The 15,719-nt window shown below is 39.2% G+C and overlaps 1 protein-coding gene across 1 annotated transcript in view; it reads right to left on the bottom strand.

Annotated features, from left to right (window-relative positions):
- Positions 1-110: 110 nt before the first annotated feature.
- Positions 111-15,719, bottom strand: part of PAA1 (P-type ATP-ase 1) — a 41,983-nt gene continuing 26,374 nt past the window's right edge. Inside the window, exons 12-17 of the mRNA XM_082914314.1 lie at positions 13,683-13,815; positions 5,308-5,405; positions 4,831-5,071; positions 3,868-4,071; positions 1,883-1,963; positions 111-732 (exon numbers count right to left, since the gene is read on the bottom strand). Coding sequence (XP_082770440.1) covers positions 505-732; positions 1,883-1,963; positions 3,868-4,071; positions 4,831-5,071; positions 5,308-5,405; positions 13,683-13,815 — 985 coding nt within the window. The 3' untranslated portion in view covers positions 111-504. The remainder of the gene's footprint in view (positions 733-1,882; positions 1,964-3,867; positions 4,072-4,830; positions 5,072-5,307; positions 5,406-13,682; positions 13,816-15,719) is intronic.

Genomic DNA, 15,719 nt, shown 5'->3' with positions numbered 1-15,719 from the left:
TAGCTGAAATTGAATGTAAAATATTTTCAGCTGAAAACTATTTGGAGTAGCTGAAACTATTTTACATTCAATTTTTTCAATGTCTAGTACTTACCATTTCCATCGAAATATAAGCTTTAACTATCTACAAGTAACAATGAAATTAATGAAATCAAACAGGTTAACAAACAAATGGGAAGATCCAGCAAAATACACCTAGTAGAGAAAAACTTTCATTCTCGTGTGCTTAGATCTATACTCTTTGGGGAGGGACACACTTCATTGTCATCCCAGAAAAACATTCGCTTTATTTACATAGCAGAAAAATTACTCAAAATTTTGTCTATAGAATTGTAAAATTTAATTGATCAATACAAAAAAATATGGAATGCTCTCTCTCTCTCTCTCCATTGTTGCGTATCTTTGTTTAGTTGCAGTTATTGTCAATGTCAGAGTCTGGGCAGCACCTGGGTTCTAGAAATGATCCATCTTGATTATTGTGAATTTTCTTATCTACCAGCAGTATTATGGGTTCTTCAATTTGTATTTTTGGTCCACAAAGTCAAAGTTTGAACGGTCTTTGATCTTCAGCAGATCCGCACTATTCTGTTTTGTATTGAATTTAAACCTAAGAAGCAATGAATTTGTCATCACACCAATCGAGCTCAAACCCATAAGGGCTCCGGCAATTGATGGAGTCAACATGGTCCCTGTCACTGGCAGCAACATTCCAGCTGCAATTGGAATTCCAACCTGTTATGTTTTTTTGAAAAAAAAAAAAAAAGAAAAAAAAAAGAGAAGGATAGAAAGAAAAAGAAGGGTAAGAGAGCATCAAAATGTGGTTTAGAGGGTGGCAAAGCGAACAGAACTCTGCCATATAACTAAGAACATAAAATAGCGGTAAAAATCAACATCCCAACTAACAAGCATTTTTACCCAGAGAGAAAAAAAATGTAACTTAGAAAACAAATCAAAATACAGAAGAATAAAAAAATGGAAAGAAAAGCAAAACTTGATAAATTGTTGAACTGTTATCAAGACAAAATAGTTATGTTTTTCATCATTCATTATTCATTACAATCATGTTCTAGAAAATAAACTTCTGCAACCATGATGGTAGAAGAACACAGAATAACACTGCACAATAAGCCAGGTATTTTAGTTTTAACCTGGAAAAGTTTCTAGAATAGAATGATTTATTGTGTGTCTATCTGTAAAAAGGTTTAAAATAGATATATATTATAAAAAAAAAAACCCCAAAAAAACATAAAAAAATAAAAAATAGAATGGCCAAAAAGGGTTCTCAAGGCCCAACGATGCCAAACTTTTTATGGTAAAACCCATAAACATGTGGCTCCCAGTTTGCAATGTGAATGGCTTAAAAAGTGAGATAAAAGTAAAATTCAAGGAACAAGGTACTGAAAACAGAATTTCAATTTGAGGCACCTAGTCAAGAGTTCATGCTACTGTGGGAAAGGAATTGTAAAATTTCAAGCAAAAAATACAGTAAAGTCGTACCACATTATCAAGGGAACCCATGCCACAATCAACCAATTAACTACTTGGATGATAAACTGCAGATTTTATTTATTAAATTATTTTGGAGAGGTCTCTCTCTCGTCTTAGAAAGAATCCACAACAAAGTAGACACAGTATTATCAAGAGCAATTAGTGTTTTAAGAGTTTGGACCCTTTGAGTCTGCCAGTGACTCTGTAACCAAGTTTGGCAAAATCAATTCAAACAGTATTAGTCTACGGAATCAAGACTGAAAAAAGCTTTAGCATTTGTTCAATAATTCTATGTCGTCTTTTTTTTATCAAGAATGAGAATCAACCGAAGACACAGTCCTAAACCTAAAACACTACATAAGTTTGTAAAATTGCAAAAGAACTTGGAAATTACCATGTTATATGCAAAGGCCCACCAGAGATTTTGCTTCACAGTCTTCATAGTTAATCTACTAAGCTCCAGGGCGTCAAGCAACTGCATGGAGGTGATTTACATTAAAAATATCATACTGTAATCAAATCGTCATAACAAGATGAAGAATGCTGAAGCAGTAATACAACAAAGCATATACATTGATAAGCAACAGTATTTGACCCTACTTTTCTACCCAAACCCATATCTAGGCCTGTACACGGGTCAAGTCAGATCGGTTTTACCATCCATTCGACACTTGACCTGACCAGATCAGCTTGAAAGAAAACCCATCCGGTTCCGACCGTTATGTTGTTCGAAACTGCACAAATCGGATTTCTCGGTTTGCCAGTCGGATCGAGTGAAACCGTGTAGCAAGCATGTGCATCATACTCAGCCAAAAAAACAGAAAACAAATACAGAGGTAACAAACCTATATCAAATATCTCACAAAAATGCAATTTCAAAAATCATCTCATTTGGGTTAGTGTCTAATTACATCTCATCAAAAAGTGATTTAAAAAAAAACAAGGGTGAATTTTAGGAGTGAATCAGTGATAAAATGATGAGATAGATGAAGAGGGAGATACAAGAGCAGAACTGGTTCATCACCATATACACCATCACCGCTCTCATCACAAATCTGAGCACCATCGTTAGTCTTTCAAATCTCAGTACCATCGTTAGTCTTTCGAATCTTGGCACCTTTGTCATCGTCTCAAATCAGAACACCATCGTCAGAGAGAGATTAAAAGGAAAAGGGGCTTCTGTGAGGAAGATGAGAGGGTGAGAGTATGGGCTTCTGTAATAGAGGGTGAGAAGGTGGGAGTATGAGAGTATGTGAGGGAGATTAAAGGGTGAGAGAGATAATGTGAAAGTATGAAGAATGCAGGTGATATGGCTTAGAGTCTTGGGAAGATAAAAGACTCAGATTTTTGAAAAGATAGATGTAATCAATGAGTCAAATACGTGTAAAAATAGTTTACCAAAAAAATAAAAATAAAAAAATACGTGTAAAAGTATGAGGGATGGAAGAGATAAATGCTTGGAGTCTTTGGGAAGATAAAAGCTCAGAGATAGGACTCAGCTTTTTGGAAATATAAGATGCAATCAATGCATCAATACATGGCAACCTCAGCACCATGTATAATTGTCGGTTCGGTTTGGGTTAGACGGATTCTCCACTGCAACACCCGTGACTCGACCATTCAAGTCACGGATTTGTTGATTCCAACTCGATTCTGACTGTGGAGGATTCGAAACTGCCTGTGAAACCTTTGGATCGGTCGGTTTGGTTTGGTTTTTTTGCGTGGTTTGGTTATTTGAACAGCCCTACCCATATCTACTAATTTACCAAGCATTGGTAAACGCACTTATGGTTAACCCTAACCCATTCTTGACTAATGTGTGCTGAACTTATAAAGTTCTATATCATAGGAAATGTATGGCCATTCATGATATGAAGGCTAGACTTGCAAAAATGACCCGAGTATGCAGTTCAGACAAAATACAGACACAAACAAAACTAATAAATTTTCAATTTAGTCATCAAATCTGTCCTACCATAAGCTAATCAAATCAACAACCTAAAGTCAATCAAATCAAACTTGATGCTAAACAAAATCAACTCACTGGCAGAAACTCCTTAAAACAGAATTAACAAAACAAGTCTTGTCATCTGATGCTTCCTAGCATTTCTTGGGTAAAGACAAGTTTGATAAATTGCCACATTGCATATACATGTCGAATTTGTCAGCTATTTGGGTGGGTGTTTAATTTTGCTCTGAATCTTATGCATGAGAATCCAGAATCAATTGGCACTATTCCCAAAAATCTGATTGGAAATCAGCAGACAAAATCCAAGCAATTCGATTCCACACTAATCTGACAAATAAAACAAGTGATAAAGAATGAAAAAGTGACACATCTCAACAAGGCTACGAAGTTGGAAATGACGAAGTATATACCTGGGACAGCCTGTTGCCCATCAACACGATAGAAGACACCTCACTAGCAGCTCCAACGCCTCCACCCATGGCAACTCCTACATGTGCAGAAGCTAATGCAGCAGCATCATTGATTCCATCACCAACCATAGCCACTATGTTCTGATCCTTTTGAAGTTGTCTTATGAACTTTGTCTTTTCATCTGGTTTGACTCCAGATAGTACCTGCAATCCCCAGCATCTTTTTTATGCAAATATTCTAATATTCTGACATGTCATTCATACTACAAAGCATTCAAGCATGCCTTATGCTATTGTTCTAGAAGCTTAAGCTCTCACATACTCAGACACATACTACTTCCACCAAATGGAGTTAATTGTAGAGCATATGGTTGATCAAATTACCAACTCAGTTATTCAGAGTTGAACCAAACACAAAAAGTTGTGCTAACTTCTGTACCTAATATAGGATACATCCATCATGGAGAAAGATTGAGAAATCCCAGAATAGACACTCCAACCAGAAGCCACTATTGAGGGCTCCTAATGGAGTAATGGTAAGCCAAAAATGTGGAGTATTAAATAAATAATTACAGCCCATGATTCTCTCATGTATTGAGAAAGTAAACAAACAATGAAATTCCACAATAATTTAACAGTGAAGGAAAAGAAGAATTTTATTTTCAACTAAAAACCATGATCCTTCAAATTAAGCAATTTGAGGTTATATAAGCTGGCTCTTTCCCATCTTCAGCAGTAGTTTCTACCTTAGCTGGTCTCACTGTGTTTCATTCTAATTTTTCTTCCTTTATCTAATACAGAACTCATAAACACTGTCTTCATAGTAGGGTCTCTAAGTCCCACTCTGCTCTTGAATTTAACAATTATATTTATAAAGGTCAGATTTCCTCAACCCTGAGATTCAGGTGTTTACTCATAAAGAAGTGGCCTAAATAGGAACGAATGAAAAAATAAAATTCTTACCTTTTCCCTTGGAATTCCAACTTTAGATGCAACATATTCAGCAGTACTCCTTTTGTCCCCAGAAAGCATATATAGGCTGACACCTTGCTTATGCAAGGATTCAACAACATGTCTAGCATCTTCTCTGATTTGATCCTCAACATAAATAAGACCCGCTAGAGTACCATCTACTCCCACATAGACAACTGATTGATTCTTAAGTTCCTCCACTTCTTGAGATAAATACTGACCAACTCCATGCCTGCAGGGTTGAAAATAAGAATATAATGACAGTGGATCTAAATAAAACGAACTCTATACGTTATTTTAAAAAATAAATTGTTGCTTCTTCATTCACAGGAAAGTAATTTATGCTCAAAAGAAATCACAAAACAAAGAACATTTTCCTCCATCAAAAGAAATTCCCAATGCACAGTAAAGTATTCCCAAGTAAAACTGCCATGCCAGCTAAAATGAGGAAATCAATGACTTACATACCTTCGAACCCAATCCACTGTCCCGACAGACACCTTTTTATTCTCAATAGTTGCTACAGCACCAGACCCAGGCTCCTCCATGAATGATCCATCTACCACCTGCAAATTCAATTCCCTTCATAGTCAGACATCCATGATCTCATTGCCACAAAATGATGATGACTGAAAGACACTGCAATGACTTTCTTTTTTCTTCAAAGATGCAATGCTACAACCGAATGTATTATGGAAACACAGTAAAATGAAAATAGAAATTTTTGTGTTGCGCGTTCATCATCTCACTATGACAACAATTAACTGGGGAAGCAGAGGAGATGAGCAAAACAATATATAAATGTAGTTGTGGGCATACTAAAACATGCAATGCTACTCTTCAACCAGATATTTTGGCTGACATAGTTTTTGAAAACATAAAAAGTCTGGTGGTCCAATTTTGGAGAGTATTTGCTTGTCTGACATATTTGCTCGAAGCTGTTTGTTAGCTGTGGTTACACATGTTCAAACCTCCTATGGATGCCACAAGATCTTCATGAACTTGAGATCCACATGTCAGCTTGGTGAGGTCACGTGAATCACTCAGATATCTCCACATGCTCCCTTCATGTTGAGGTTAACATACGTGATGCCTTAGCTTTGAGTCAAGGAGTTGGGGGACAAAAACTAAAGCACTTCCTAGTCTGCTAACTCTACTTAGATGCATTCAATATGATCCCTTTTGCCTAGTGTCACAGGCCGACTCCTTTAGAGGCGTAGCGGATCAATTTTTCGCCCGTGTGGTGCTCAAACTCCACCAAGTTTAAGCCCGCCATAAACTTGTTGACAAATCGAGTGTTAATGATCTCACCCGTTTGAACATTAGGGCCCAATACTTTGTCAAGCAAAACAACTTCACAAGGAGCTCCGTCTTCACCTGGATGCCACAAGTAAGCCTAACGCCTCAAGTGCACTAAGCACGGCATAAGTCGCTTCATAGCGCCAAGCTTACCCCAAGCAAGGTGCTCGCCCAACTTAGGTTTATGTCACCAAGGTGCCTAGCCACACAACAATGTGTTAACGAAGGCCCTCGACTTAGCCGACAAGCCAACATTGCACATTGGGTCTTTAAAAACATCTCGAAGAGTTGTAGGGTCAAGCATGCCTCAATAGATGCATATTGGATGGCCACTTGGTCATGCAAGGCTCACAAGCCACCAAGGGTCAATCTCTTGCCCACGGCGTAGTTCTCGTGCCAACATGTGTGTTAGATTCCGCCTAAGGCCATTGCGCACCTTAGCGTTGCACCAACGTGTAGCATGAGTAAGGCAACATCTCAATCCATAGCTTGCTTGTAGCATTATGTAGTCCCTCAATGGACTTAGTCAATGTATAGCTTGGTGCCTTCATTCGATAGCCCACATATGCGGTGTTGCCGTCCAACCACTTAGCTTAAGCCACGGGATCCCCTCGTGCAAGGTTGAACCCAAACCAAGCACTTGAGTTAGCACACGAGGCCTTTAGTGGTGCCTTGATAGCCCATTCGGTCCAAAACGAGTCCCAAAGATGCCATATTGCTTGGCATAATGGAAGCAACGTAGTGAACCTCTCCCTTGGGAGGACACGCGCAGTGCTTACATTATTGCACCGTCCATGGGGCTCCCAAACCCACATTGAGACTCTAGGCACCCCTCTGGATGCCTAAAGCCCGCCCTTGAGTTGCCCCAAGGTTGCTCACTTGAAGCCCAGTTTGGGCGGGGAGGTAGGTAGGTAGGTAGCACACCTTGCCCCCTTGTATATGCTTGTTAAGGAATTTGGCTTCTGGTAGGAGGAAACATCAATATGTCCGAGGAGTCATAATGATTTTTCATAAATTCCACAAATTGAGAAAAATCACGAAACTTGGTCGGGAAAACATTTCCCCCAAGACCTATTTCTAGTAAAAATTTCAACTCGAAACTCCTTCATTTGGATGCCTAACCAACGTGCCAAAATTCTGCACTGCATGCTGCTGTTGCTGCCTGCTGGCAGCAGTGGTTGCTGCTGCTGGCAGCGCTGGTTGGCTACTAGCATGGGCTGCGGCTTTGCCGTTTGCTGGCTATTAGTGGCCTACATGCCTTGGGCTGCTTGGGGCCAATGTTAGGCCACGTTGGGGCACTTCCAACGGCCACTCTTGAGCACTCAAATGCCACACCACCGCGAGCGAAACATCACGGAGTTAGCCTTGCAAGGCAACCTGTGACACCTGGGCAGGTGAATCTCTGTTTGAGCACGTTGTCTATCCCGCTCGAACGCTACCCTTAGGTCAGTTGAGAGTCCCTGTACTATAATCTCTTATCTCCTGAGCTATCTCTAAAAGGTAACTAATGCTCACACGCCATTCTAAGTCAGGAATAGGGCCTAGAGACCCAATTAGGGGTAATGACACAATCATGGGGCACCAAAAAACCATATGACCATCATGTGGGGCGTACGGGGTATATGTGGCTCAAAGGCTAGAGTTGTGGCTTGAAGACCATCCATTTTTGGCATCATCTTTGGCATGGGAAGGATAGGTTTTCCGGCCCTTTCCAGGATTGTGGTTGATTGGGGGACTGCAATTAGTGATTTTTTCAGAAAATCAGGAGAACATGTTTTTTTGGACATCTCATTTCATAGGGAGTTGAATGACTGAGATGTGGAAGACGGGTCGAGGCTTCTTGAGATGCTTTATCAGATGTTGGTTCCCGGCCAAGGGGAAGATAGTATGTTCTACTTAGAAAATATGAAGAAGAAGAACTCCGAAAATATGAAGAAGAACTCCGAAAATATGAGGAAGAAGGAATATATTTCTGTTATATTCAAAACTTCTTATCTTACAAGACCAAATGACACTCCTTATATAGGAGATATTACAAACATCATCATAACCCATTATATGCCACTTACATATTATATATTACCACTATCTACCACTATCATATTATATACATGCCACTATCTACCACCAACACCACTATCATATTCTATACATGCCACTATCTACAACCAACACCACTATCATATTCTATACATACCACTATCTACCACCAACACCACTATCATATTCTATACATGCCACTATCTACCACCAACACCACTATCATATTATATGCATGAACACAATTTCCAGCACTCCCCCTCAAGCTGGTTTGAAGATATCTTCCATAGCCAGCTTGCTAGTCAGCTTATCAAATTGCTTCTTGTGTAGTCCCTTCGTTAGCACATCAGCTAATTGTTCACCTGTTGGAAGGTAGGTCATACAGATTATGCCAGCATTGATTTTCTCCTTGATGAAATGTTTATCCACTTCTATATGTTTTGTGCGATCATGTAGAACTGGATTATGAGCTATAGATATAGCTGCTTTGTTGTCACAATAGACCTTCATAGGTGTCGGGTGAGAAAGCTTTAATTCTTCAAGAATTCTTTTAATCCACATTACTTCACAGATTCCATGGGCAACAGCTCTGAACTCTGCTTCTGCACTACTTCTAGCTACCACATTCTGTTTTTTACTCCGCCATGTAACTAGGTTCCCACCTACAAAGGAGCAGTATCCGGATGTTGATCTCCTGTCTGTAACACTTCCTGCCCAGTCTGCATCTGTGTATACTTCAACTTGAAGATGTCCATGTTTCTTGAACAGTAAGCCTCTCCCTGGAGTTCCTTTCAAATATCTTAAGATCTTATAAACGGCCTCAAAGTGCTCTGCCCCTGGTGAGTGCATGAACTGACTTACCATGCTGACTGCAAAGGCAATATCAGGCCGTGTATGAGACAAGTAAATCAATTTCCCTACAAGTCGCTGATATTGTTCTCTCTCTTTGACTTCTTCAGCCTTAGCAGCTTGTAACTTCAAGTTAGGCTCGATCGGAGTCTCCGCCATCTTACAACCAAGCATACCTGTTTCTCCAAGGAGATCAAGAACATATTTTCTCTGATTAACGAATATACCTTCCTTGGATCTTGCAAATTCCATTCCGAGGAAATACTTGAGGGCTCCCAGATCCTTAATGTGAAATTCTTTTGCGAGTTTCTCTTTGAGGGCTGCTAACTCTGCTTCATCATTACCAGTTAAAATGATGTCATCAACATAAACAATCAAAATTGCAATTTTACTGTTTTTTGAATGTTTATAAAATATTGTGTGATCTGCTTGACTCTGCGAGAAGCCACAACTGATAACTGCCTTCCCAAAGCGTTCAAACCACGCTCTTGGTGATTGTTTGAGTCCGTATAATGACTTGTTCAATCTGCATACTCTGTCACTTCCAAGTCTCTGCTCAAATCCCGGCGGTAGGCTCATGAACACCTCCTCTTCAAGATCACCATTGAGAAATGCATTTTTAATGTCAAGTTGATGTAGAGGCCAATCTGAATTTACTGCAAGAGATAACAGTACTCTGATGGAATTTATTTTAGCAACAGGAGCAAACGTCTCCTGATAGTCAATCCCATAAGTTTGAGTGAAGCCTTTAGCTACCAGTCTCGCCTTGTATCTCTCAACGCTTCCATCTGCGTTACATTTTATCGTAAACACCCATTTACACCCAACTGTTTTCTTGTCTTTGGGTAGATCAACTATCTCCCAAGTACCACTTCTCCTTAAAGCATTCATCTCCTCCATGACTGCTAATTTCCAATTCGGATCATCCAATGCTTCCTGTATATTCCTTGGAACAAACAAGTGTGAAATCCTAGATGTGAAAGCTCTATGGTTTTTAGACAGTCTTTGATAGGAGAGGTAATTTGCAATAGGATGTTTAATGCAATTTCGGACACCTTTCCTAATTGCTATAGGTACATCAAGGTCGGAAATAGAAGGAATAGGATTACCTAAAATTTCGATGCCAGAACTCGGGTGGACATTCGGGTCATTAGGATGGACGTTCGGGTCATTATTCCTCAGATGAAATCGCTTCCTAGTATAAACCTGAAGCTCAGGATTTAGATCATTTTGTAGTACTTCTCCCCCTAAACAAGAATCTTCTTGACTAGGCACCATAGAACTTGGTTCTCCTAAGTGATCATTATCAGACAGATGTGGTTTTTGTGTAGGATAAATGACATTGGGGAGCGGGATAGAAATATCCCAAAAACGGTCTTCTACTCCACTTGTCTCCCCCTGAAGAGAAGTGTTGGGGAAATAGGATTTTGTTTCCACAAATGACACATCCATACTCACATGAAATTTCTTGTTTTGAGGATCGAAGCACTTATACCCCTTTTTGTTTGAGGAATAACCCAAAAAAACACATTTTATAGCACGGGGGTCAAGTTTTGAACGAAATTGACTGGGAACATGAACATAGGCAGTACATCCAAAAACTTTGGCGGGTAAATCAGAAAACAACCTCGTGTCAGGAAAAAAAGTTTTGAGACAATCAAAAGGTGTTTTGTATGTTAACACCTTTGTAGGCATCCTGTTTATCAAATAAGAGACTGTTAAAATTGCTTCACCCCATAAATATTTAGGAACATGCATGTAAAACATTATAGCACGTGCTACTTCAAGTAGATGTTTATTTTTTCGTTCTGCAATGCCATTTTGTTGAGGGGTATCCCGACATGTAGATTGATGAAAAATCCCCTTTTTTTTCAAAAACTCACCCAACTGCTCATTGAAATATTCTGTTCCATTATCAGAATGTAAAATACCAATTTTGGTTTGAAATTGGTTTTCAATCATATTGTAAAAATTTGTGAATAAATTTTTCACGTCAGATTTTTTATTCATCAAATAAATCCAACATAAGCGGGTATGGTCATCAATAAATGTAACAAACCATCTTTTACCAGAAAGAGTAGTGATTTTAGAAGGGCCCCAAACATCACTATGAATCAAATAAAAAGGTTTTGAAGCCTGGTAAGGTTTTGGCAAATAAGTAGAGCGATGAAATTTTGCAAAAATGCAACTTTCACAATGAAAAGAAGAACAATCAATCCCTTTAAATAATTCTGGAAATAAATGTTTCAGATAAAGAAAACTAGGATGTCCTAGCCTATAGTGCCATAGCATTATTTTTTCTCGAACAGAGATTGAACTGGTACTATTAAAGCTCTGAGCTTTTTTATTACTAACAGGTACTTCATCAAAGTAGTAAAGACCTTCAAGCATCCTAGCACGCCCAATCATCATCCCCGAGTTCTGGTCCTGAAATTCACAATGGGATTCAAAAAATGTAACACGACAATTAGAATCCTTAGATAGTTTACTGACAGACAAAAGGTTACAGGCTAAGTTGGGGACGTGAAGAACAGCATTGAGATTAATTTTCTCAGTTAGTTTAATAAATCCTTTTCCTGCAATAGGTGAAAAACTACCATCGGCTATTCTGATTTTGTCATGACCAGAACAAGGGAAATAGGTACTAAATAAATGGGAAAAACTAGTCATGTGATCGGAGGCACCGGAATCTATGATCCACGGAGAGAAGTTTAGGCAAGAGAAGGCTTTAGGATTTCTACCTGTTTGTGCCAACAAAACACTAGGAGTACCGGTTGAGGAGTTGGATTTTATCAGCTTTAAGAGTTGATCAATCTGCTCTTTGTTGAAGGGACCTGAATCGGCTTCATTAGCGGCAGGAAAGCCACGATTCTTCTCTCCTTGTTTGCTGCTTTTCCAGTTGACAGGTTTGCCATGAATCTTCCAACACGTTTCGCGTGTATGGCGAGGCTTGTTGCAAAAATCACACCAGACCCGTGGCTTATCATCAAACCTGCGCTGGTAATTTGCAGCCTTGTTGGCCGCAGCATCGCTAATTAAAGCAGAAATTTCAATTGATTCACCATTACCTTTTTTCTTAAGCATGACGCTCCTTCGGCTCTCTTCCCTTCTGACTTCGGCAAATACTTCGCCAATGGATGGGAGAGGAGGTCTGCCAATAATTCTTCCTCGCACTTCATCGAACTCAATGTTGAGGCCGGCAAGAAACTTGTAAATACGGCTGTCTTCCACAGTTTTCTTGTGGTGGTTACAGTCGTCAACCGATTTCCATTCGTATGTGTTGAAGATGTCAAGATCCTGCCACAACCTTTTCAACGAATTGAAATATTTGGTGACGGAATCATCTCCTTGACGAATCTCTCCCAACTTCAAAGTTAATTCGAAAACTTGAGATTGATTTCCTAGGTCAGAATACATCTGACTAACATTATCCCACAATTCTTGTGCAGTAGTATAGCACATGTAATTAGAGCTTATATCCTCCTCCATGGAATTGACCAACCATGTCATAACCATGGAGTTTTCAGCGTCCCAATTGTCGAACAGCGGATCATTAACAGCAGGAGCCTTCTTGTCACCAGTGATGTAACCGATCTTTCCTTGCCCACGGATATACATCCGGACAGATTGTGACCAGCGGAGAAAATTATCACCATTTAGGCGGATGGTGGTGATTTGGACAGAGTGAGAGTTGGACGTTTTCACCGGAATGGCAGCGGCAGGGGTTGAAGTGGTTCCGGACGTGACTTCCGACATGGCTATGACGGTTTTAGGGCTGCTGTGTTTTTTGTTGCTTTGATACCAACTTAGAAAATATGAAGAAGAAGAACTCCGAAAATATGAAGAAGAACTCCGAAAATATGAGGAAGAAGGAATATATTTCTGTTATATTCAAAACTTCTTATCTTACAAGACCAAATGACACTCCTTATATAGGAGATATTACAAACATCATCATAACCCATTATATGCCACTTACATATTATATATTACCACTATCTACCACTATCATATTATATACATGCCACTATCTACCACCAACACCACTATCATATTCTATACATGCCACTATCTACAACCAACACCACTATCATATTCTATACATACCACTATCTACCACCAACACCACTATCATATTCTATACATGCCACTATCTACCACCAACACCACTATCATATTATATGCATGAACACAATTTCCAGCAGTTCTGGATGGCATCAAAGTTTGGGAAGCTTGTGGTAAAGGCTTATTATTATGGTGTTCTGTTGGGCTGGGGGAATGTTACCTTTCCTTGGATGGCCATTTGAGGGACTAAAACCCCATCCAAGGTGGCCTTTTTTGTTTGGATTTAGCACACGGAAAGATTCTTACAATTAATAATTTGATTTGAAGAAGGAAAATTCATATGAATTGGAGTTGTTTATTTAAGAAAGATGACAAGTGGACCATCTTATTTATTGTGCATTGGCCTGGGAGTTCTGGTCCTTTTTCCTTGCTCTGTTTAACATGTCTGGACTCTCTAGTGGTCAAAATATTTTCACAATTCAATGGAATCAACATTCAGTGTGTTCCTTTGTAGACTACAAAATTGACAAATGGATAATTGGGAGATAACCTTGCTGAAAAGAGAACAAGGGTCAAGCTAGAGAACATACTGTTACATTCCAACAGTTTGCAGCCCGAGCAGCTTCCACAATTGCTTTCCCAATTGGATGAAGTGTATTTGATTCAACTCCAGCTGCCAACTTCAGAACCTCCACTTTTGACCATGTACAATTTGAATTTGGTCTGCAGAAAAATCAGGTTTTACTCTATTACCACCTTGATGTCAAAATTTGGCGATCAATGGAAATTAAATACTCAAACAGGTCTACATTTACCAAAGTACATTAGCGACTCAACGTGTCTCAGATTTCAATGCTTACTGATTATAATCATGTGCAATGCTATATGATCCACAGAAACCATGCAACTTCAATTGAAAAGTTTCATGTCTGAAGGCTTTGAATTCTAATTTTTAAACAGAAAATTATTAAAGAGCAAAGAAGGGTGAGAGTAAGAATACATACAATTCTAGGCCTACAACCTAACCATCCAGTTTGCTCAAAATATGAAATTGGATTCTGTAGGCACATGAAGTTTCCACTTCACTTCAGAACATGATACTGATTGATGTAAGACATTTCTCATAATGCTATTGCTATAAGCTAAGAAGCACAGACAGTTCTATGAAGGAAGCGTGGTGTGTCCGGCGCCCATGTTGGACACCAACAATCTTCGGGCATTTCTAAAAGTGTGTCCGACACTTCTTTGATGTGTTTTAATTAGAAAATCAAATTCATAATATTGAACAGTTTACCAACACTTCATGGACATTTTGCCGTTAAACCCTCGGAACACGTTCTATGTGATGAATCTCTTTATAAATTATTCACATATATATATATATATATATTAAACATGTATAAATATAAAATTTTAATGTATCTCAAGCATGTCGTGTCCTATAGTTTTTGAAAATCGACATGTCAGTGTGTCCATCATGTCGCATGTCCGTGTCTATACTACTTAGGTTATAAGACATTTCACAGTATGAAAATCTACCTAAAATAGCAATTGTGATCGGTAAATTATGATTAGTGGGGAATGAAAATGTTCATTAACAAATTGTTAAAATTCTAACATAATTGAACCCAACTCAAAGCTAAACATCAACAAGAAGAGCAACTTCAACATAGTTCTCCGTTAAAATAATTCAAATAAAAAATATTAGAATATTTCCTTATTTAGATTAGATTGTGATTGATTGATTGTAATTAATCAATCAATCAATATAAAAGGTGATTCTTTAATCAGTGCCTTAGGGCTTCCATCTGTAAAAGTTTATTGATTAATATAAAAGGTGATGATATCATAATCATTACCCAAGCTTTATATTCTCTTAAATTACATGGTATCAGAGTCAAAACCTTAAAAACCGTCACCCACACAGCCGCTGCCAACAACCAACCATCACCTATCACTACCCATCCTCCACCGCTGGTTCTTGAGTCTCTATCGGAACTAGCCAAGGTCCCGTAGAACTGTTTTGACTTCAGTCGAAGCTTCTGTAGATGAGTGTTTGAGGGCTGTCCATCTTCTGTTGTCCCAAGTTTCTTTCCCTCTACTTTCTTGAATACAGTTCAACACTTGTTTTGATTGAAGGTTCGTTTTCCCGTATTTAATTTATTTTTTGGGTCCATAGATGACCCATTAATCTAATTCTTATGCTCCCATAATGGTTTGTATGTGATTTTGCTTGTTCCAGCTCATTCCATTCCTCTTTCCATTCTTGTGATTCGTGCAAGGTTTTTTGGGTTGAAATTGTAGAGTTCTTATGGCTGACTTAACTAGTGAATCCACCACTACTTCTCACCCATCTAAAGGGGAGAGCCTCAGGCCAGTTATGACTACTACATCTGAGAACCTGACCCCTAGCCTAGGGATGGCAATTTGAAACCGGCCCGACGGGAAACCGACCCCCCGACCCCGAATTGTGCGGGTTTTTTCCAAAAAAAACCCCCGACGAGACGGGGATGATATTTAAAAATCAATCCCCGAACAGATTCGGGCCAGGGACGGGGATAAGTGTCCCAGCCTCGTACCCGGCCCGGCCCCGTCCCCGTTCCCGTTCCCCGGCCCGGTTTGTCCTC

Source organism: Camellia sinensis, chromosome 2, assembly GCF_055761805.1.
Source record: "Camellia sinensis isolate YWXY chromosome 2, ASM5576180v1, whole genome shotgun sequence".
Classification (NCBI taxonomy): Eukaryota; Viridiplantae; Streptophyta; class Magnoliopsida; order Ericales; family Theaceae; genus Camellia; species Camellia sinensis.
This window is presented reverse-complemented; position numbering and strand designations above follow the sequence as displayed.